We start from the raw sequence: 23,928 nt of genomic DNA on the forward strand, positions 1-23,928 counted from the left end.
GTATAATTAGAAAAATAAAAATTGTATGTGTAATGTTAAGTAAATGTTATACTTGCGGTAACGATTACTATATCTTTCGATTTCATATTGGAAAAAATCGGTAATCAGCGGTTTTTACTACTAGAGGAAACCGTAACTGTCAAATGTCTAATGAAAATTGTCCCACAATTAGCAATATTTGTTTTCTGTACTAAGCTCATGAGCTCAAGTCGAAGTCAGGTCCTGACTCCTGTCCTGTGCGTAGTGTCTTGTCTTATGTGAAATAAAGGAACGTTTCTGGACTTCCGTGTGTCAAACCATAACAACAAAATATTCAAGTTCATATCGAGTGCAACCACTGCAATATACAGCTGTATTTTATTTATACAAAAGTAAATGTTATAATGGAGGACAAATTGATGCTGGATGATATATCCAGCAGTTTGAGAGAGAGGGTGTTTTTCGCAGCAAGGGATGGAATGTCCCTCACGCTATACGCTTTGTTATATGAAAAAAATACTGACGACATAGACGATCTTCTGAACAGCGTGAGTAAAAATAATAAACATTACGATTAAACGTCTGTCATTATTTTTATATTTCGCCAATGTCATGAGTCGAAAAATAATGGAAGTAACGTCTTTAATATCTATTTTTATCAGCATAAATCAGATGATACCTTATTTTGCGAGTCATGTGGGTGCGTTGTTTAATTATTTTTTTGCGTCATTTACGTATTTCTATTACACCATGTACCGTTTCAAGAATTGCGTAAAATCATAAATTTATTCACGCGAGCGCTGAAATTAGGTAAATAGTTTATTTTCAAGGTTCAGATCTGTATCATTGTTTCAATGTAATCCTAATAAACTATTACGAAATAATTTATTAAGAATTAGAATGTAACGCTTTTTATATTTTTCGCAAATATTCACAACAGCATTTTTTTATTGTTGTTTGAAATATAATGTAAACAAAAACAGCCAGTCTTAGTTGATGATATTACTTGGACATTAAATGAGTTTGTGTTTATTTATATTTAAAGATGCAAATGTTGAAGTTCATTGACATTCTTATAATGTATAGCTAAAAATATGACTGATAAGATAATATATCTGGCAACCATCATACAATAAAAAAAAATTAGATTATTATGTAACATGATATATGTTTATATAATTTATAAATATTTGAAATACCTAAATTGAGTTAAAGGAGCCACTTTCATTACAGGATGTATGCTGCGATGGAGTAAAGTGTACTCCATTGATAGCAGCTTCTAGACATGGAAGAGAAGGAGCCGTCAGAATACTTCTAGAGAAGTTCCGTCCACCGGTTAGATTGGAGACAGAAGGCACTGTCAAATTTGACGAGTATGTTATAGAAGGTTAGTATTAAAGTGCAAGAAAGACTTTTTCAGCTTTAAAAAATTAAAGATTAAATAAAATCTGTAATCAAAGGATTAAATAAAAAAAATATTGTATGCCAAATTTCAACTAAAATTTAGCAAAATTAGATGTATGCAGCATATATTTTTTGATATATTACAAATTACAAAATTTAGAAAAAAAACTAAATTAAAATATTTTTTTATTACATTTCTTTTTTATATATAGCCAGCCCTAAAGTAACAAATAAAGATTACAAAACAAAAAAATGTTATTATACAATAAGTCATATCATTCTGATATAATTAATGATGAATGATGATGAATGTTTAAGAAAATACACACTTTGGAATAAATTATCTTTGATAATTATGTATATTACAATAAGAAATGGATTAAAATTAACACTGATAATTCAAAGAATCTTATGTTACATAAAAAATATAATTTGACAAGGCTGGCAACTTATTACATAGAGTAGTAGAAAGCAATAATAAAATTAAAAAAAATATTTTTGTCAATCATTTGAAATTTCCACAAAAAAACATTTTTTATATACATATTTTAATTCATAAAAAAATAAAGTCTTCAAAATTCAGAAAAGCATAACTGTTTCCTTTAATAATTAGTTATTTGCCAAGCAATAGGTTAAAAAAAAATATTCCTAAACAAGTTGAATTTAATTCAACTTGAAAAAGGCTAGGAAAGTAGGCTATTCTTTTTATAGTATTATAGAGTTATAACATTTCTATAATGTTTATTGTCCTAAGCGAAAGTGCGTATGTGTCTTTGAAACATAATTATATTATATAATAAGTCTTTAATTAATTATGTATGAAATACATTATACTAATAAGATCTTGGCCGATGGATGTATCACAATCACATGATGTAGGGATTTTTATTATGTATCTTGGGATTTTTGACATCGTTTTAAGATTAACTGAACTGATAAATAGGGATAAAATAGAAATAAAACATATGAGAGCAGTTTTATTTTTTTAATTTAAAAACAAGTCAAAAGAGTGGTTATTTTTATCGATATAAAAAAGACCATTGATGTTTCAAAGGTAAAATTCCAAAAATGATGTAGGGATGAACTTATCACTTTATAATCCAGGGGGAAGAGAGCTAGTTTGAAATACGTAAAAATGTTATAACTTTGACCGTCACAATGCTTGCTATACTATGTGTCTTTGTGTGTTTACAAGCAAATGTATATTATATGTACGTACACTTATACGTATACTACAGTATAGACTTACTGCGTATGTGGTATGCGTCGTAAGCGTTACCTCTATTTACATAATTTATATATACATATATTATATCAATTTTATTAATATTTATTATTTATTTTTTAATTACTCTCGAACGTGGTCATCAAAGTAGATATCGTGATATCGCTAGATTGATAAGCGAATAGACCACCTGATGGTAAGTGGTCACCACCGCCAACAGACATTGGCGTTGTAAGAAATATGAATAGTTCCCGCCAAAGCGCCACACAGACGGGCTTGCACAAAGCCCTACCAAGTATAAGATAACATACATAATATAAACAGCGATATGAACTTTGTTATAACTTCTTTTGTTTTTTTTTTTTTTAATTAATAGAGATTAATCTTAATTTTTGGTGGTAGGGCTTTGCGAAGTAAGTACTCAGTATTGTTGTGTTCCGGTTTGAAGGGTGAATGAGCCAGTGTAACTACAAGTACAAGGGACATAACATCTTAGTTCCCAAAGTTGATAGCGCATTGACTATGTAAAGAATAGTCAATATTTCTTACAGCGTCATTGTTATGGGTGATGGTGACCACTTACCATCAGGTGGCCCATATTATGTTCGTTCGCCAAACTGTAATAAAAGTGTTATAAAGAGGAAAATTTTGTTTGTTTGTTTGTAATGAATAAGCTCAAAAACTACCGAGTTTAAAAAATCTTGAACCATTCGAAAGCTACATTATCTATTAGTAAGTAGTAACATAGGCTAAATTTTATTTTGGATAAAATGGGTTCGGATGCTTACGAAGTCGCGTGCAGAAGCTAGTAGAGAAATAGTTTGACAACTACATCAACAAACAACAACAACAACAACAACAACGCAAACAAAGAAAAAACTCTTTGAAAATAATTTGCTCGATTTATTATTTAATAAAATAATTATTGCCTAGATAAGTTTTATCTATTGTAGTAAAATTGTTCACTATTTCATTGACTCTTATCGTATGTAATTATAACATTAATTGTAACGCGGTATGTTTGTTGATATTTTTATAACCGGACGCTTGTAGTAGAATTCCACTTCATTTGTTTACAGGGGTCGAATAGTCCGGCAGGCGATACTAAATAAACTCTGTCCTAACGTAATATCTTACTTAGATGTGTCTTAAATATATTTTTATATATAACTTTACCCACGAACGCATTGATACATATGTTAGAACAGGTAAAAATAAACTAATCAGTTATTACTATCACAATAACTCTATCTCGTGTATGTAACTCTTAATCACTATCATCATTGTCATTTCATTACATATTATAAAACAAAGTCGCTTACCGCTGTCTGTCCCTATGTATGCTTAGATCTTTAAAAATACACAACGGATTTTGATGACTTTTTTTTAATAGAGTGATTCAAAAGGAAGGTTTTTGTACATAATGCATGGACAATATAGTAAATAAACACTGATTATTTTAGAAATTTCTAATGCGATGTCCTAAATAAACAAATTCTGTAGTTCATTTTGTGTCAATATTGCACCTGTGCGAAGCCAGGGCGGCTTGCTAGTGTATATTATAAATGCTAAAGTGACAATATGTCTGTTTAATCCTAATGATATGAAGTAAGCTTGTACCCCATGGAAGGACATAGGCTCCTTTTATACCTAACGGTAGCGAACAATCCCCGAAATTGGAGCAAAGACGAACAATTCTCTATATAAACACAGTAATTACTGCAACAATATCTGCGATAAATCCCTTCTCATACATAGTCTTTTCAAAAACATTAATCCATAGACAATTACTACTTTTTAATTAGTTGATATATTCCAAACAATAATTTCTGTTATAAGTTGGAATTGTCAAATTAATATTCCGTTCCGAATGTTTCATTTATTAATGGATAAAACTTTATCGGAATAATACAAAATTCAAATCGAGTTTTAATCCCTAAATTTTGAACGGATGTTTTAATTGGAACTTATTGTAATTTTACTACTTCAATTCTAGGAAACTAACTAATATTTTATGACATATATTCGTTAACTTTATGTAATAACATATATTGTATATTTTTTAATAAAAGCGCAATCAGCAATTATGTTTGCAACAGTTGCGTTCTCAATACACTTGTTACGTCCATCAATGTTACACTGCGTTAGTTTAAAATATTTTTTTTTTAATTTTAGTTTATGATGGTATTTTATGTCCTGTTCTATAAAGTTATTGACGTTAACAACAAATTGATAGAATCGTTATTGAGTAAACAAATGGAACAAAAAAACTTTCGTTCTGTAATATTATTGTATAGTACACAACTTCGGCGCTGAAGAATAGTCCAATTTCCCACTTAAGATAGTCAGCAGATAACCAGTATATGGTCATAATCTTACTCCTATAGTTTGTTTCGACGATATCCACAAGACCAGAGCGAGGTCAATCCAAATATGTAGAGGATTTAAACCGAGCATCGCGTTGTAGTTGTTATTATACTTCGATCGACGAAACAATAAAAGAAATTAAAACACAAACGTCACAAGAGATTTGTATAAATTTGTATGTATTTAAAAAAAGAACGTAGTTCATTTTTAAATTACTTGAAAGAAACAAATGTTTATTTCCGTAAAACGGTCATCTTTATCGTGTGAAAGACCAATGACTTCACGTTTTGAGGTACTCGAGCGCGTGGCGATGTATAATTAGACGTCGGTGTCGGTTCGATCACAAAGAAACCGAACGAATTCTAACGTAGCCGATGTTCCTTCGCTTGGCACAGCACCAGATCTTTGTTTTCATATGATTTATTGCAATTAATTCGCTATTATAAATATGTTTGGCATTGTTCATTCATTTGTATTATTTTACGATGACTGAGTGTGATATATTCCAGGTAATAGTTTAAACGCACGCATCGATAATAAGAAGAACTGCCGATGAAACGCTCTTTATTTTTTTCTTTTGATATTAATTTCAAGGAGTAATGTTTATGTTTCTTATTTCAATTAATTATGCAAGACAGATTATATTTGTAATGAAAAATTACTCGTTACTGTTTTGCCAAAACTTTTCCAGATGTATAAAAAATAAATCTGAGAGCTACTATATGATCCACCAAAATTTGAAATTTCGCTTGTTAATGCCGAATTCTTTCGAAGAAATTACTTTATGACCGACAAAGATGCGTTGAAGGTTTTAATTTCTTCGTCGGATTTATAAAACCTTAAAATTGACACATGACAAAAATGTTGAAATTGTCACCCATAATTACAAATAAATTATTTTTGTTAAAGAATCCTAGTTACTAGCCCGCGGTTATGCTCGCATTCAAGAAGTTTTTCGTCAGATATGAGATATAAAAAAGCCGATGTCCTATGGTTGCTTCATACGAAATTTCATCAAATTCGATTCAGCGGTTTGGCCGTGAAAGAGAAACAGACAATACAGACAAAGTTACTTTAGCATTTATAATATTAGTATAGAATGTAATTACAATAAAGTAATGCAATAAATTGCACTATACGAATGTTTTTGGCATAGATTGTATTCAGGTATTGTCACATTTAGCGCGAAATATTTATTTGTTAGTCATCGTTAGAATCTTTGCGGCATCACTAAAGTAAGATATTTTAAGAAGTGAATTACGTAGTGATTCCAAACTTATCTATTGATATTTCTCCGTACTACTTATCATGGTCCAGCATCATTTTATTATTTGTATCTGACTAATTTATATAAATATAACTGTAACTCACTTTGTTGTTATGCGCTTGCGCATCACGGTGGAATATGTCTATGTCTATGGTTTTTTAATATGTAAGTTCAATAGTCACATTCAGTGTGACTCTACAATTTTTTTGAATTTATACGAAAAGTCATTCGATACCATTGTTGAGCGAATCCCAATATTAATCGATATTGATATATATACGGAAATTAATTAGTCTTTTCATTTTTTTTTTTAAATTTTGTATGGATCTAACGACTGCAATTCTCAATGTTATGCCTTCAATATTTGTACTTTGTATTTATCTTTTATTGTACACCAAAATAATATTCAGAAAATTAAATGAATACTATCACAATGAACCATCTAAAATAACAGTATAACATGTCTAAGGGCTGAGGAATCCTTGAAAGGAAACAAGAGACTATTAAAAAGGTGTAGAGCGTATTCCACCATGCTGCTATAGATTGGTCGATTTGACACATGTAGGTTTCCTCACCGTAATATAGTCCGTCAAGCAAGACATAATTTATAATCCCGACGAAAACATGAAAAGTATTGGTCGCTTTGTTGGGTTTAAACTCGTAATCCTTGGTTAAAATTCACGCGTTCCAGCCATTTCGACTGATAATTATTATAAGAGATCGTTCTCGCACGGACGACATTCGTTTAAAGAAAACGGCGTCGAGCAAACATTAATTGAAAAAATGGTATTGTCGCTCTTCTTTCAATATGATCCTGTCCCTATCCTTAGAAAATATGTGTTGAATATAACTCCAGAACTTATTTCCAACATGCTCCAAAGCAAGTTGGTGAATTGTGACACACATCATCTATAACTATATGACTATGTGAAGGTTTGCTCACGGTGTTTTCTTTCGCGAGAAAACTCATTGGTGCTTGCTCAGGATTTCCTATTTCACTACCTTAGCTCATTCAACTATGTATAGTGTAAAATGCTAAGGGGATATAGTACGACACAACTTAGATGTTGCATCGGCAAAATTCGTAAAAACCGATCACATCCGAATTGAGTACGCTATCCCAAATTTTCAATATTTATTTCTCATGCGAATATGATCTTTGCCCAAACGTAATAACTTGTGATATCATATGACATAATATATTCGTCAATTTGACACGTCGATTTACATGCACTTGCTTTCTCTGACGCGAGAATCTATAGCGACGAATAGCATCGAATGGCGCGATAAGGGGCTATTTCTATTGGTTATGTAAATCGGCAGTAATCGGTTTTATTTTCATTCCATTGCATTTTCCGATGCTACATCTAATTTGTGTCGTACTATATCCCCTTAGCATTTTTTTCCTATTATCAAGAGTGAAAGACTATACAGCTAAATGTTTTTTTTTCCTTCAGGTGCCACAGCTCTCTGGTGTGCAGCTGGTGCAGGTCACCTAGGCATAGTCAAACGTTTAGTTCGAGCTGGAGCTAATGTGAATCACGCGACAAAGACACTAAGCACACCCCTACGAGCGGCTTGCTTCGACGGACGACTCGATATAGTGAAGTACCTCGTTCGACATGGGGCGGACATACACAAGGCGAACAAGTATAACAATACATGCCTTATGATCGCAGCATATAAAGGACACCTGGATGTGGTAAATATTTTTGACTATTACTGATTAATAGGCTATTTGACAATGTGAAAAATAAATTGTGAATTATTGTAATCAGTGTATATTAAGAGTTTAAAAGTGGTTATTTACTAATGAAACTTGAAAATAATACTTAATTTATTCAAAAATCAATAAATAAAAATGCATTTTTTCAAACGTTTGTCACGTGACACAAAACGCTCCTGATTGGCCGGGCTTATGATGAAGTCACATTCTTGTAAACCTTGCTTTTCTACTATATGTACCACAGATTAAAATACAGCAAAGTGACGTCACCGACCCCATTGCAGCGCCATATTGTCCAAGTAGCGTTTTCGCGCGTTATTTAAATATGGAATTTTTAATATGATATTTTTCGGCAAATATGTATGTACTAGAAATAAAAAATCTACTTTTACTGGGTTCCTTAACTTCTACTAAATAATATAAAATGGATTTTAAAAACCAGTCAAATAGCCTATTATGAAAATTCTATAAAAAAAGGTTCACTTAAAAATCTGACTCTTTACTAAAGTAAAAGTTTATGAACTGGCCATGTATTTAATATTGATGAAAACTATTCTGATGTAAAAAGTTTTAGTTAAAGAAATAGACGTAATAAAATAAATCTATTTGATCGCTACAGTATCAAAGATGGCTGTCTCTTTTCTTTATATGAAAAATAAAAAGATAGAACTGCTAGTTTTATAGCAATATATGTTTTAATAAAAGAAGTATATAAATACTGTGTAAAAGTAATGAAATATTTATGTTGTCAGAAAACTTCGTGTTGTTATGTAATATTATATTGATGTCATTTTTTTATAGCAATATATGTTTTAATAAAAGAAGTATATAAATACTGTGTAAAAGTAATGAAATATTTATGTTGTCAGAAAACTTCGTGTTGTTATGTAATATTATATTGATGTCATTTCTTGATTGAAAGTTATCTTATTTACTTTCACTAGCAGTAAATAAGCCTCGTATACAATGTTGATATTTAGACATAATTGGTATTGACAATTATAACTGTTATCATGTTTGAATGGAAAAATATGACTCTTGATCTATCTCACGTCATCGTTTAAAAAAAATCTGAATTTGACATTTGAGATAATGGCCTATCAAAAACGTGACCATTGCACTTGTCACTTTAAAATCAGCGATGTCAGCGGTAACCGTTAGTTGGTTCGTCTATGCGTCTAGAGGTAGTCTCAGAGAACTGAGGTAGTCTCAGAGAACTCCCATCCCTGTGACGCTTCGGCGTGGGAGAAGGCTGGAGATAGCGCCGGCAATTTGTCCTAGGTCTTCCTTAGCTGAGCGAGTTATAGTAAGACACAACTTGATGTATCATCGGCAGTTATTACGTTTGTGTAAAGATCATATTCACATAAGAAATAATTGTTGATAATTTAGGATCGCGTAATTAATTCGGATGTGATGGGTTTTACGAATTTTGCCGATGCTACGTGTAAGTTGTGTCGTACTATAGAGGAGGCTTTCGGTTTCCGCAGCATGTCGCAGTACATGATATTTACAGTTTTTAGTCAGGAGAGTGTCTTTGTGTTGTTGACTACAACAACAGCCTGTAAATTCCCACTGCTAGGCTGAAGGCCTCCTCTCCCTTTAAGGAGAAGGTTTGGAAGATATTCTACCACGCTGTTCCAATGCGGATTGGTGGAATACACATGTGGCAGAATTTCTATGAAATTTGTCACATGCAGGTTTCCTTACGATGTTTTCCTTCACCGCTGAGCACGAGATGAATTATAAAGACAAATTAAGCACATGAATCAGCGGTGCTTGCCTGGGTTTGAATCCGCAATCATCGTTTAAGATGCACGCGTTCTTGACTAGGCAATTAGCAATATAAGTTATGTTATATATTTTTTAAATACCATGTAACTATATCTGTTCCATCAGGTCCAGTTTTTGTTAGATAGCGGCGCGCGAGTTGACGAGAGGGCGCTTTGCGGCGCGACGGCGCTGCACTTCGCGTCCGAGTGCGGGCACGCCGCCGTCGTGTGCGCGCTCATCGACCACAGCGCCAAGATACTCACCAACGAGAACGGTAACACTCGCCACGGCAGAAGTACCTACTGTGACGTCACGGGATCAAACTCAAACTCAAATTCCTTTATTCAATATAGAAGCATTACACTTACTTATTGATTGTCAAATAAACACTACCACCGGTTCGGAAAAAAGGAACACCCTGACCTGAGAAGAACCGGCGAAAGAAACTCAGCGGTCTTTTTTTTGTAATTTTTTTTTTTGTCAAATCATCATATTATATCATATTTGATATTGATTTTACGTATGATAGTGAAGCTTACTTTGTAGAGAACTAAATTTAATTAACAATACCGTTGATCCAATTTTTTTTAAATATATTTCGTTCAGGACTAAAGCAAAAATATGGAATATTGTGTCATTATTATATAAGCCAAATAATATGATATAAAACGTAATATGACTAATTGTTTGTAGTTACTAGTTAGATCAGGAATTTTATTAAATTCAAAGAACATATTCCACTAACACTAAAAGTCCAAACTGCAAAGCTTAATCCAAAAAGGGTAAGATATTTGATTAAAACAAGTCAAAGTTTCTACGTGTGAAGATAAAGCCTCGACCGGATGTAAGGCTAACACAAAGCCCTCGTCATCTCGGCCGAGCAGGATAACGTAGGCACTTTACGTGGTCGAGATGGCCCAGTGGTTAGAACGCGTGCTTCTTAACCGATGATTGCGGGTTCAAAGGCAAGCACCGCTGTTTCATGTGCTTAATTTGTCTTTATAATTCATCTCGTGCTCAGCGATGAAGGAAAACATCGTGAGGAAACCTGCATGTGACAAATTCTGCCACATGTGTATTCCACCAACCCGCATTGGAACAGCGTGGTGGAATATGTTTCTTCTCAAAGGGAGAGGAGGCCTTTAGCCCAGCAGCGGGAATTTACAGGCTGTTGTTGTTGTTTACGTGGATGCCAAAGCTGCATCATGTATGTGGTCGGTAGGCATGACGCCGCTGCAGTGCGCGGCTGAGCGTGCGCGCGCGTCCGTGGTTGAGATCCTGGCGGCGAGGCCCGAGGTCTCGCGCGCCCAGGCCGTCGAGGCCTACGAGCTGCTGGGCGCCTCATTCGCCAACGACAAGGAGTACTACTGCCTGCGGGTGAGGCCGCTGCTTGTATCCCAACCCATGTTAAACGATAGCAGACTGTTACACTGCTTCATTCACACTAAATAAAGAATAATCAATAATATTAAATTACTTGGTGGTAGGGCTTTGTGCAAGCCCGTCTGGGTAGGTACCACCCACTCATCAGTTATTCTACCGCCAAATAACAGTACTCAGTATTGTTGTGTTCCGGTCTGAAGGGTGAGTGAGCCAGTGTAACTACAGGCACAAGGGACATAACATCTTAGTTCCCGAGGTTGGTGGCACATTGACGATGTAAGGAATAGTTAATAACTCTTACAGCGTTAATGTCTATGGGCGATGGTGACCACTTACCATCAGGTGGCCCATATGCTCGTCCGCCAACGTATACCATAAAAAAAATAAAAAAAAATAAATATGAGACAACATCACATACATTACTCTGATCCCAATGTAAGTAGCTGAAGCACTTGTGTTATGGAAATCAGAAGTAACGACGGTACCACAAACACCCAGACCCAAGACAACATAGAAAACTAATGGTAATCTACATCGACTCGGCCGGGAATCGAACCCGGGACTTCCGAGTGGCGTACCCATGAAAACCGGTGTACACACCACTCGACCACGGAAGTCGTCAAATAATAACACAGCAATACAAATAATTAGGCGGATGGAATCATAAGGGGTCACAGACTTTGAGCTGTTAGCTATGTTTACCATCCCTTACATAGCCAATGTGCCATCAACCGTTTAGAGGTTCCATTGTGTCTCACCCTTCAAATCGGATCATAGTAATACTTAATATTGCTGTTGGCATATGGAATATTTTATGGAGGTGGTACCTCTACAGACAGGCTCCCATAAAGACCAATCATTGTATTAGTATTGTTTATTTGTGTAATTTGTGTATGCGTTGTACAATCCTATCCTTACATAGTATAAAACGAAGTCGCTTACCACTGTCTGTCCCTACGTATGCTTAGATATTTATAGTTACACAACGGATCTTGATGTGAGTTTTTTTAAATAGATAGAGTGATTCGAGAGGAAGGTTTTTGTATATAATTTATTACATGGGCAATATAGTAAAGAAACAAGAAAAATTCTATAGTATACTTAGTATCAGCATAACACCCGTATGGACGCTAGTTATAAATATATGTAGTATCAACTCTATTTCACAGATGGCCTACCAGTACCTGCACAGAGCGATGGCGATGCGCTACGACACTCGCTACGGCATACTCCTGAAGAAACCCGCAGAACCCATTCCCGCCTACGATAATTGGAGAGAGAGCACCACTCTAGAGGTACATTACAAAAATATATATTATTTCATACACAATAATGAAATATATTCATTTATATTCTGCTTGGTGAGAACAAACAAAATTGTTAACATTATTGTGAAAATAAAAATTTAAAATAAATTAAAAAAAAAAGAATATGAACTGAATATGTAATATAATATTACAAAGAGTATCTAATGTTGCACTATTTATACCTGCTATATAACACTATCTCCTACAGCTGTGGGTTGGCTGGAAGAAATTTCTTTTAGAAATAAGCCCGTCATTGTGTACAAAAACATCATAAAATTACCATGTAAAATTTGTCAGTGCAATAAAGAGTATTATATATAGAAAGCCGCATTGGAACAGCGTGGTGGAATATGTTCCCAAACATTCTCCTCAAAGGGAGAGGAGGCATTTAGCTCAGCAGTGGGAATTTACAGGCTGTTGTTGTAATATAGAAAGATGTATGTCATCAATGAATGTGATATAAATATGAGTGTGTGCGCGTGCGCGTGCGCAGGACGTGGAGCGTCTGGCGGGCAACGCGCACGGGCTCCACATGGAGGGGCTGACGGTGCGCGAGCGGCTGCTGGGCCGCGCGTGCCCCGACCTGCCGCACCCCGTCGTGTTCCGCGGCGCCGTGTTCGCGGACGAGGCGCGCTTCGACCGCTGCCTCGCGCTCTGGAAGCACGCGCTCGCGCTGCGCCACCAGAACCAGGTGACGTCACGTGTGCGTGTGGACGGCCACACCCACACACACACACGCACACACGCACGCGCTCGCGCTGCGCCACCAGAACCAGGTGACGTCACGTGTGCGTGTGGACGGCCACACCCACACACACACACACGCACACACACACACACACACACGCACACACGCACGCGCTCGCGCTGCGCCACCAGAACCAGGTGACGTCACGTGTGCGTGTGGACGGCCACACCCACACACACACACACACACACACACACACACACACACACACACACACACACACACACACACACACACACACACACACACACACACACACGCACACGCACACGCACACACGCACGCGCTCGCGCTGCGCCACCAGAACCAGGTGACGTCACGTGTGCGTGTGGACGGGGGGGGGGGCACACCCACACACACACACACGTGCACACACGCACGCTTTCGCTAACGACGTCATCTCGCCCGCAGGTGTCGGTCGTCAAAGACTTGCTGAGGTTCGCACAAGTGTTCTCGCAGATGATTCACATCGGAATCGAACTGCCGCTCGATCAGGTATTATCAACCAATATATTATCTAACTAATATAACTGTACTTTTAATTTATTTAACCAACTTAAAGATAATTCAATTAAATTGGATAACTAGTAGTAGTACTATGATAGCATATATTAAAAGATTTACACACGTATATGTTGTCGAAAATGTCACTTATAAGCCTTGGCCTGCGGCTTTGTTCGAGTTTTGGACAATGATAGGCTGTCTGTCTAGTCAAAAGTGTCAGCTATCTTCCAAATTTTAAAATCAGTCGAAATCATCATAGAGTATATTTCAATAAATAACGATACCATAACAACGTTTTGGCGAGTCTCCTAGAAGATTCTGACAAATTTTTCAACGTATAATATTTTGTAATAATAGTGGCCATCCAGGCAGGATACATTACATACACATGTGATTGTAATTAACTAACATGACTAATTTTAAATGGTGAAAAAGAGTAGCTACTGAGTTTCTTGTCGGTTCTCGGTAGAATCTACTTTCCGAACTTAGCTTAGTCAGCTTCACTTAATGTAGTCGTTAAATGACGATTCAAAAGTGCTTGTAAACGTCTACTTGAATAAAGTATCAAAAACAAAATGATTTTGATGGTGTGCTACTAATATTAGTAGTTTTATTAAAATGTATCGTCGATATTGCAGGTCTGTTACGTGCTGGAAGCTTGCGCTGAGGAACTCAAACGCGGTCTCTTGAGGATGGACAAGCCGCACATGAATCACGACCCGGATGCTTTGATTGTGAGTGGATAATGTTACTTTGGATATATACTTGGCTTATTGCTTCGCCATTTTGTAATTATACACTTGAGATTCGATTTTCAAATAACATTAATCAGCATATCGTCCATTCATTGCTATTAAAAAGGCTGTTACGTTGAGTCAATTTAGAATTACAATTTATTAAAAAAAAAAGTAACAACCTATAAATTACCCACTACTGGGCTAAGGCCTCATTATCTTTCATTCAGGAGAGGTTTTGGAACATATTCCAGCACATATGCACATGTGGCAGAATTTCAATGAAATTAGACACATGCAGGTTTCCTCACGATGTTTTCTTTACCGCCGAGCACAAGATGAATTATAAACACAAATTAAGCACATATATATTGTGGTGCTTGCCTGGGTTTGAACGCGAAATCATCGGTTAAGATGCACGCGACCACTGGGCCATCTCAACTCATTTTATTAGTGATTGTACTTTTAAAATGGTGTGGTAGCGATAGTTCATTTCTAAGGCGTGTTATTATCTGTGAGGTCGTTAGTGCTGTAGCTTAACAGCATTTATTTGGTAACCCAAACAAATACTCCTTGACGGATTTTGAATAGAAAATTTTCGAACGTTAGTCAAAGCATATTTGTACGCATTATATGCGTTCACGTATTGTTCGCGCAACGATTGGGTTAAAACTTTTTAAAGTTCGAATTTCAAAGTTATTCATATGGTGGCAGGGCCTTGTGCATAATGGGTAGGCACCACTCACTCATCAGTTATTCTACCACCAAATAACAGTACTCAGTATTGTTGTGTTCCGGTTTGAAGGGTGAGTGAGCCAGTGTAACTACAGGCACAAGGGACATAACATCTTAGTTCACAAGGTTGGTGGCACATTGACGATGTACGGAATAGTTAATATTTCTTACAGTGTCCTTGTCTATGGGTGATGGTGACCACTTAACATCAGGTGGCCCATATGCTCGTCCTACATATTCTATCATAAAAAAGAAATTTATGGGCACATATTTCGGCTAAGATACTTCTGAAATTGTGTTGTAGCAAATGTTCAATATCTTTCGTTCTCATAATCGGATAATAAAATTGACAAATTAGTTTAACGTTACTTACATAACGCACAATTCATAACGCGTTACTCAATAACTGAATCGATTTTTTTTAATATGAAAACAAAAGAATTGAGTAAAGAACTCTTTTGTCTCTCGGCTATAATAATATTTTTTAAATAAATTCATTATGAGTATGGCAGGTGTCATACCTGCCTCGATCCAGTCATCGCCAGATGTCTATTCAGTGATATTGTTCTCGTGTATGTTTTCTAACAACATTTACATTTTCTAACATTATTCACCCATTGTTATTAGTACTCTGTTATTTTATTTTTATAATTAATAATTTATAAGTTAAATGGAAACTTTGAAGTGTTTTAATTATCAAGTAATCTGAAAATGTTATAAACAGGAGAAAATCTTAAAAATATATCCTGGAAATAATGGTTTAAATAATGGTAAAAAATCTATCAAGTTTCACATTCGGTAATTTAAACTTTATATATATATATATTTTTGATAACAATAAACAGTAATATTCTATAGCCTAGACAATTAAATTAAAAAAATATATCTATTGAGTTTCTTTCTCGGTAGAATCTACTTTGCAAACCGATCGCTATACTTTTTATTCAATATGCATCATGTCGATTTAAGGATCCTTTTGAGCGTTACTGAATAAAGAATATATAATATATAATTAAACTTAAGTTCCGTACAATTTTTAAATAGCCCAGCTATATCATGTACTAAAAATAGTATTCGTCTAATCTAAATATATTCATTTATATTACAAATATTCCAATGATCGGATGTATTTATTCACTTTAATTTTGGTCCCAATGTTTGCGAACAACTTTGCGCGACGCGATGTTATCGCATACCCATAGTGAATATCATAGATATTTATGTGATGGTTGAGTTATCAGCGTTAATTAGGCATGTGTATATGTTTTCGATTGATTATATTAGTGTTTACTTATGCCAGGAGGAATACGAGAGTAACGTCCGAACGGCCCTCTACCTGGTTGCAGTGGCTGCGAGACTTCTAGAAAATTCTGGAAACGATGAGGTAAGTCTACACTATATAAATGAATAAATAAATATTGGACAACATCACGTACATTGGTCCATATGAAAGTAGCTAAAGCACTTGTGGTGTGGAAAATAAGAGGTAACGACGGTACCACATGCACCCAGACCCAAGACAATGTAGAAAACTAATGAACTTTTTCTTCATCGACTTAGCCGGTAATCGAACCCGACACCTCGGAGTTGCGTACCCATGAAAACCGGGGTACAACTGTTCGACCACAGAGGTTGTCAATATAATAATTTATTTTCTTAATCTGGACAAAAATAATATTTCTATTTTGTTAGTTTGATCTTATTGATAGATTGATATTATAGATTAATATTATATTGATAGATTAATATTGTTTGGCGTAGGATTATATTACGATAGCTAAAAAGCTATTTTATTAATTGTTGCTCCAATTTTATTCTTATATATCTTATATTATATACTTCTACGCTCCTCCACTTCTTGTAGATAGTTCATATGTTATTATTTGATTCTCACAATAAGCCAAGCACAGTATAAGGCAGTGTTTATAATTTGGATATTCAAATTTATTGGAATGTTACTTTTATTATGTATTTGCTTTATATTCTATTCTGAACTCGTTTTAATTCGTTATTTTAATTCGTTAGGTTGTATTTTTAGTACATATTTAATAAGTCTAGTACAACATCTAGTACGTTTTGTGCTAATTAATTAATAATTATGATTTTTTTTTTTATTTTGGTCCTTCGAGCCTGTATACATTTTGTAATAGCAATATGATTTTAGGAGACCATTGGTGCGACTCACCGAGCTATATTCAGGCTACGATACTCGTCGCTAAGGTCGGGCCAGACGCTCCTGCACCTTGCGGTGGACCGCCAGACGCCCGTCGACGACTTCCACACGAGCGACGTCTGCCAGTGAGTTTATCGAGCCATAAGAATACAATTGGTCAATTTAATAGTTTAAGTAATGTTTAAGAAGTATATTCGAGTGTGGTTATAGTTGTGTTTAATACTAAATTTCCTATCTTACATCTATTTACTACGAAGATTTGTTTCTCATAACAAAAGTATAGTACGACACAAATTAGATGTAGCATCGAGAATGCAATGGAATGAAAATAAAACCAATTACTGCCGATTTATACGACCAATAGAAATAGCTCCCTATCGCGCCATTCGACGCTATCCGTCGCTAGAGATTCACGCGTCAGAGAAAGCAAGCGCATGTTAATCGACGCGTCAAATTGACGAATATATTATGTCATATGATATTACAAGTTATTACGTTTGTGCAAAGATCATATTCGCATGAGAATTAAATATTGTTAATTTGGGATAGCGTACTCAATTCGGATGTGATCGGTTTTACGAATTTTGCCGATGCGACATATAAGTTGTGTCGTACTATACTAATTACAATTGAAGTTAAATAAATAAATAAATAAATAAATAAATATGAGACAACATCACATACATTACTCTGATCCCAATGTAAGTAGCTAAAGCACTTGTGTTATGGAAATCAGAAGTAACGACGGTACCACAAACACCCAGACCCAAGACAAAATAGAAAACTAATTGTAATCTACATCGACTCGGCCAGGAATCGAACCCGGGACCTCAGAGTGGCGTACTCATGAAAACCGGTGTACACACCACTCGACCATGGAGGTCGTCAAAATTAATTAATATAAATAAAATAGTTAATTTTATGGATTATATTTAATTTTTGAAATTGAATCAAATCGGTAACTCTAGTAGTAGTAAGTCTGTTCCAACATGCGTGTGCGCAGGTTCCCGTGCGCGCGCAGCACGCGGCTGCTGCTGGCGTGCGGCGCGCGCGTGGACGCGGCCGACGACGCGCGACGCACGCCACTGCACGTCGCGCTCATCTCCTACCAGCTGCTGCCCGGTGCGCACCCGTCATACATATTCTAACTATTATGGGAGCAGAGATGGCCCAGTGGTTAGAACGCGTGCATCTTAACCGATGATCGCGGGTTTAAACCCAGGCAAGCACCGCTGATTCATGTGCTTAATTTGTCTTTATAATTCATCTCGTGCTCAGCGGTGATGGAAAACATCGTGAGGTAACCTGCATGTGATAAATTTCATAGAAATTCTGCCACATGTTTATTCCACCCGCATTGGAACAGCGTGGTGGAATATATTCCAAACCTTTTTAAAGGGAGAGGAGGCCTTTAGCCCAGCAGTGGGTTTTACAGGCTGTTGTTGAACTAATATCGTTGTTCTGTTATCACAGCTGAATGCTATGACGTCATTTACGTCTGTAATTTTATACGATTCATCTGCCCTTTAATCTGAATACAGCGATAGTAAATGATGCTTTCCCGAAGCGGGTGTAATGGTGCGTGTGTGTGCAGACGAGCGTTCGCAGTGCCGCGAGGCGGTGTGCGCGTGCGTGTGCGAGCTGCTGGCGCACGGCGCGCACGTGGACGCCGTGGACGCGGCCGGCATCACGCCGCTCGTCGCCGCCATCGGGGGTGAGTGCCGCGGACCCGTCCGGCCGGTCGCGTAATATCACGTACTCGATTGTAGTACGGATAAATAGAATAGAAGTCTAAAAATTAGTAAAAACATTTTAGAATTTTCAAATTCATTAAAATTAAAAACAACTTCATATAATGTACTTTAGATCAACAAATGTGTAGAATTATATTAATGAAAATAAAAAAAAAATTACAAGTGTAATATATATAATGCAAAATATATGAATTATATCATAAAGATAATTGAATTGAATAATCATACATATATAATACCATCGGTAAAAATAATTTCTCTCGATTTGAATTTGGAAGCGATTTCCGAGTTTTATGTTTAATTAACCCCGAGCACTGGTAACTAAGAGACTAAGCGTGCGTGTGTGTGCAGGGCCGGCGGAGAGCTTAGTGCGCGCGGCGCTGAGCCCGCGGCTGTCGTGCCTGGCGGCGGCGGCGCTGGCAGCGCACGGCGCGTCCTACACGCCGGCGCACGTGCCGCGCGTACTGCACGCCTTCCTCGCCATGCACGGCGTCAGCCCGCGGTAGGCGCCGTGCTCTACATACTCCGCTCTACATGCCCCGACCAGCTAAATATACCCAATTTCTCTTTCGTCACTAGTAACGCTGGACTAGCTTGATTCGAAAATTCGCCGAGTGACTGATGAAGTATTTACTACACGGTTAAATTTTTGTTAAGATGTTTGCCCGTCGATTGGATTTTCTAGTCCCTAGTGAAAAGCACCCGTCTCGTTTAACTTCTCAAATCTAACTAAGCTTTTCAGATGTAGATTAGGACAAAAATTTAGTTTTAGGTCCTTAGCCAAATGATTCTTGTAGATTTTTAAATTTTATTGTTTTTTTTTTTTCAAAGATGCCATACTTTCTAGTTAACAATATACTTCTATGATATAATGCCTATGGAAAGAACTAGATCTTCTTTCTAGAATGCTATAGAAACAAAAAGTCATCACCGGCTTACTTTTTCAAGTTGTATGCCATAATTTTCTCAAGAATTTCATGATTTTGCATTCATTATCCTTTTACTGATACTTTTTAAGTATCTATCTTTGAGTAGTTTTTAACATGTGTCATATTGATTTTGGTTTTAGATATTATTAATAGATATTTTTTTATGACTTTATATTATTATAATAATGCGATGAGGTATATCGTACCGCACAAGTTTTCGATATTATAAAATAAGGGAAATACTGATATTAAAATTGAATTTATTTACTTTCATTTGACTGACACGGTGTGTTCTTGATTTGAATTTTTTTTTATGTAGTCACAGATAACAAATATCTAACATAGATGTTAAAATCGCATAAATTTGACTGAGAAATAGGTTATATTGATTTGTGTTCATATTTCTTTTAAAAAGGTTTTACTCATATCCTTACCGAAGTAACATAAGCTTACATATGTAATTGACTCATTGGAAACATAATTCGTATTCAAATATGCACGCTTTCTAAAATTGTAAGTAAAACTATGGGCGATTGAAATATTTAATTCCAAAGTGTGGAATTACTTTAATGATTGGTCGAACACAGGGTTTGTATGTGTTCCGATCGAGAATAATATAAACGAAGGCTCAAATCGAATATTTATTATATATAGACGCTATATAGAGGCGAATGAAATGTGATAATTAACTAGGTAGCTTTAGGTTAAGGGTAGAACAATTAGGCGCCATTAAATCTATGACGTGATGTATGAAAATGCTTGTTTTCTACGTCAGATCACGAGTTAACAAACTTTGGTGTTTTTTTTTTAAATTTTAGATAAGAATTGCGCACTGCAGATTTTTATCGTCTTATTCAGGTTGAAAATATTATTTTTATAATCTGTTACAAGCGGTGTTAATGGTACTTTAACCGGTTATAAATAACATTGTATAATGCCGTCCTTTTCTCGCTGAAATCGTTGGAAAGGGATGGATGTATTAACACAAATCAATGCAGATAAATGTTATTTAAAATATATTTAAGTTATCTATAAGGAAAAGGTAATATTTATACTTTGGTTACGGATTTGTTTGGTTTTGATGAGAAATTGGATTAAGCATTAACCTTACATTAAACCTTGTTTAGCGGGTGTTTAGTTAAACTGTTGTTTTCTCTTTCTCTCATAATATATTTGACATTAAAAAGAAGAGGATGGCATTGTTTTACTAATCACCAGCTAAACATTTATACTTAACACGTAATATATGTTTTTCAATTAAATTGACCACAGACAATAGTAAAATCTTGAATTGACATTTATTTTTATTATATAAATATTTTTATAAAACAATAGTTTATTTAAATGAAGTTATTTTGATTTGTATAAAAAAGGACTTTTTTGTATATCGTTGTTTCGATTAAATTAGTTAGATTGAAAATATTATATTAATTTAATTAATAATATATTTGATTTTTTTGTTTTATAATTGATATGTTATAGATCGGACTAGTCATTATTTTACTGATATTAATTAAATTAACTATTTAGTGTGGATAAGTTATCTAGAATTTTCGCACTTTACTGACGAATTCGCGTGACCGTTAGCGCAAATAGACATATATGGTACTTGACCCTAACAATGAACATATGAATCAAAAGCTATAACTAATTAAATTGAATAGTTGAACTAACATTTTTTTTTTCTAAATTTCTGAAATTTAATACCAATTGCAATTTGTACAATCGGAGTAAGAAAAGGTTCGTTACCTTAAGATCTATTTTCGTGTGCTCAGTGTGAGCGATAATCTGCTTTACCGATCGAGAATGACATATTGCGTCGCAATGATTTGATGTTTAGATTCAAAAGGTACTAAGAGTTTAAGACTTGATATGTCAAAGTCAAAAACCTTTATTCAAAATAGAAGTGTTTACACTTTCTTATTGACTGTCGAAAATCTACCACCGGTTCGGAATATAATACCTTAGACCTGAGAAGAACCGGCGAGAGAAACTCAGCGGGATTTTTTTTTATATAATGTCAATTTATAATTTACAACAATAAACATATTCTTGTTATTTGAAACAGCCTGGAGGCGATCATCTCATTCCCAAGGTGTACAGTCAACTAGAAAGTCATTAGTGCTGTAATATCCTTTAGCACACGAACGCTCTTTAACGATTGTTTTTAATTTTAAGGGAATTCATTTGATAAGTGACGAAGGTTTTCTTTCTCCGACTGTACAATATTAATTGATTTTGAAGCCAATGTCAATTTAATAATTAAGATCATAGGAACTTGATTGAGTATATAAATGAATTGGGAACTTTCCTCTTATAGAGTCGGTTGATTTGTATATATGAGTTTAGAATACGGATACAGATTAAAGAAAAACAAGATTTTGTTTTGAAATATTACGAAGCGAGCGATTATTTTGTTACAGAATTATCTCGTGGTTCATATCGTTTGAAGTTATATTAATACACTAGCTGTGCCCGTGACATTGTACGCGTTTGAATTTAACAAAAAAAAAATTGTAGCCTGAATTACTCTTTATATTAGATAACTGATGTATATCTGCCAGTGAAAGTCCCGTGAAAGTTCCAGAGATGATCCAACAGAAAGACAAACAGACAAAAATTGTAAAAAATGTTATTTTGGTATATGTACCGTGTATACATACAAATGCATTGAGTAAAAAAGTATTTCAATATTACAAACAGACACTCCAATTTTATTATATGTATAGATATATTATAGTGACATTCGATGTTTCCTTCTCTCTTCAAATTCAAAATAGTTCAGGTCAAGAAACCTAGCTTTTTAAATAGTTCCTCAACGTTTTTGTATGAAAATAATGTCAGTGTGACGTAACCCTGTTTATATTTTACCGAATTCCACGGCAATGTGTAGGAAAGTGGGCAGTATGTAAACATTCCTTCGACGTTGCAAAATGTTTCTGGACGTAGATTCGAAAGCGCGCGAAACAATGGAAGGAATAATTTTTTAAATTGCTATAGGCGAAGGTGATTAATGTAGTGACAATAAAAAAAATAGAATGGCGAGGGTTTTCTTGTTCACAATATTAACATAAATTATTTTAAAATATTCTAGCCTGTTATCTAAACAGATTAAATCTCGTATGAAATTAAAAGAATATATACTACAGTCACATCACAATTTAAATCATAGGTTATTGCTGGCCTGTTGTTTTAAGTTTCCAAATTGTTACGCCAATGTCAATCGAAAACCATTACATTTCAATACCGTTCATTCTGTCTTTCATTCGTAATTGCTCTTTTGATTGAATTATATCCCTTTGACAAGTGACGATCGGACAAATGAATCCGATTGAATTTTTAATTTGAATTTCGAAGATCAAGGCGATTTGTAATATTTCGGAACGAATGATAATTACACGCTTGTTTCGAATGATTAATCGGTAATTATAATTGTGATACAAAGTCATATCACAAAGATTTTATGTAGGGAATTTGTAGAGTATGGTTTTGTGACGGGCTTTTTGTATGTAACGAATGCATTATCTATTTGTTAGTTTCCGTCATATTGTCGTCATATTTGTCTATGTTCTGTATGATATAATTAAACTATATGTGCTTTAAAATATAATATTGATAGTTTCTTATGAATCAAAATACACTTTGACTTTATAAACAAAAAGAAAACCGCCAAAAATAGAATCGCCACTTTCACAATTAAATTCGACATTGAAATTTTAATTTTTCGTCGCGCCCTACAAAGTTCAACTTAAAACATTACGTGTATAATAATATAGAGCAAAGATTTGCTCAAAAACCGAAAAAACAAGTAGTAGTAAAGTTTTTATTAGGCATCTGCGAACTCAAATATACGATTGAAAGTAAAACTCGTGTCGCAATCTCCATGCATACTTGTATGTGTTACCAGCAATAATAAATCA

The 23,928-nt window shown here is 35.0% G+C and overlaps 1 protein-coding gene across 2 annotated transcripts; it reads left to right on the top strand.

Moving 5' to 3' along the window:
* Positions 1-163: 163 nt before the first annotated feature.
* On the top strand, positions 164-20,005 carry LOC124537615 (protein fem-1 homolog B). Of its 2 annotated transcripts, none has more exons than XM_047114496.1 (14): positions 164-527; positions 1,213-1,366; positions 7,700-7,944; positions 9,868-10,015; positions 10,964-11,118; positions 12,294-12,419; positions 12,925-13,122; positions 13,591-13,674; positions 14,322-14,417; positions 16,453-16,536; positions 17,317-17,450; positions 18,329-18,447; positions 18,920-19,039; positions 19,431-20,005. In XM_047114496.1, exons 1-14 carry the CDS (start codon positions 384-386, stop codon positions 19,583-19,585), a joined length of 1,962 nt encoding a protein of 653 aa, XP_046970452.1. In that variant the 5' UTR covers positions 164-383; the 3' UTR covers positions 19,586-20,005. The 2 variants fall into 2 exon arrangements, with proteins under 2 accessions (XP_046970452.1, XP_046970453.1); XM_047114497.1 differs by having other exon boundaries at positions 16,456-16,536.
* Positions 20,006-23,928: the final 3,923 nt, after the last annotated feature.

The sequence above is a fragment of the Vanessa cardui genome, chromosome 18 (assembly GCF_905220365.1).
Source record: "Vanessa cardui chromosome 18, ilVanCard2.1, whole genome shotgun sequence".
Taxonomy (NCBI): Eukaryota; Metazoa; Arthropoda; class Insecta; order Lepidoptera; family Nymphalidae; genus Vanessa; species Vanessa cardui.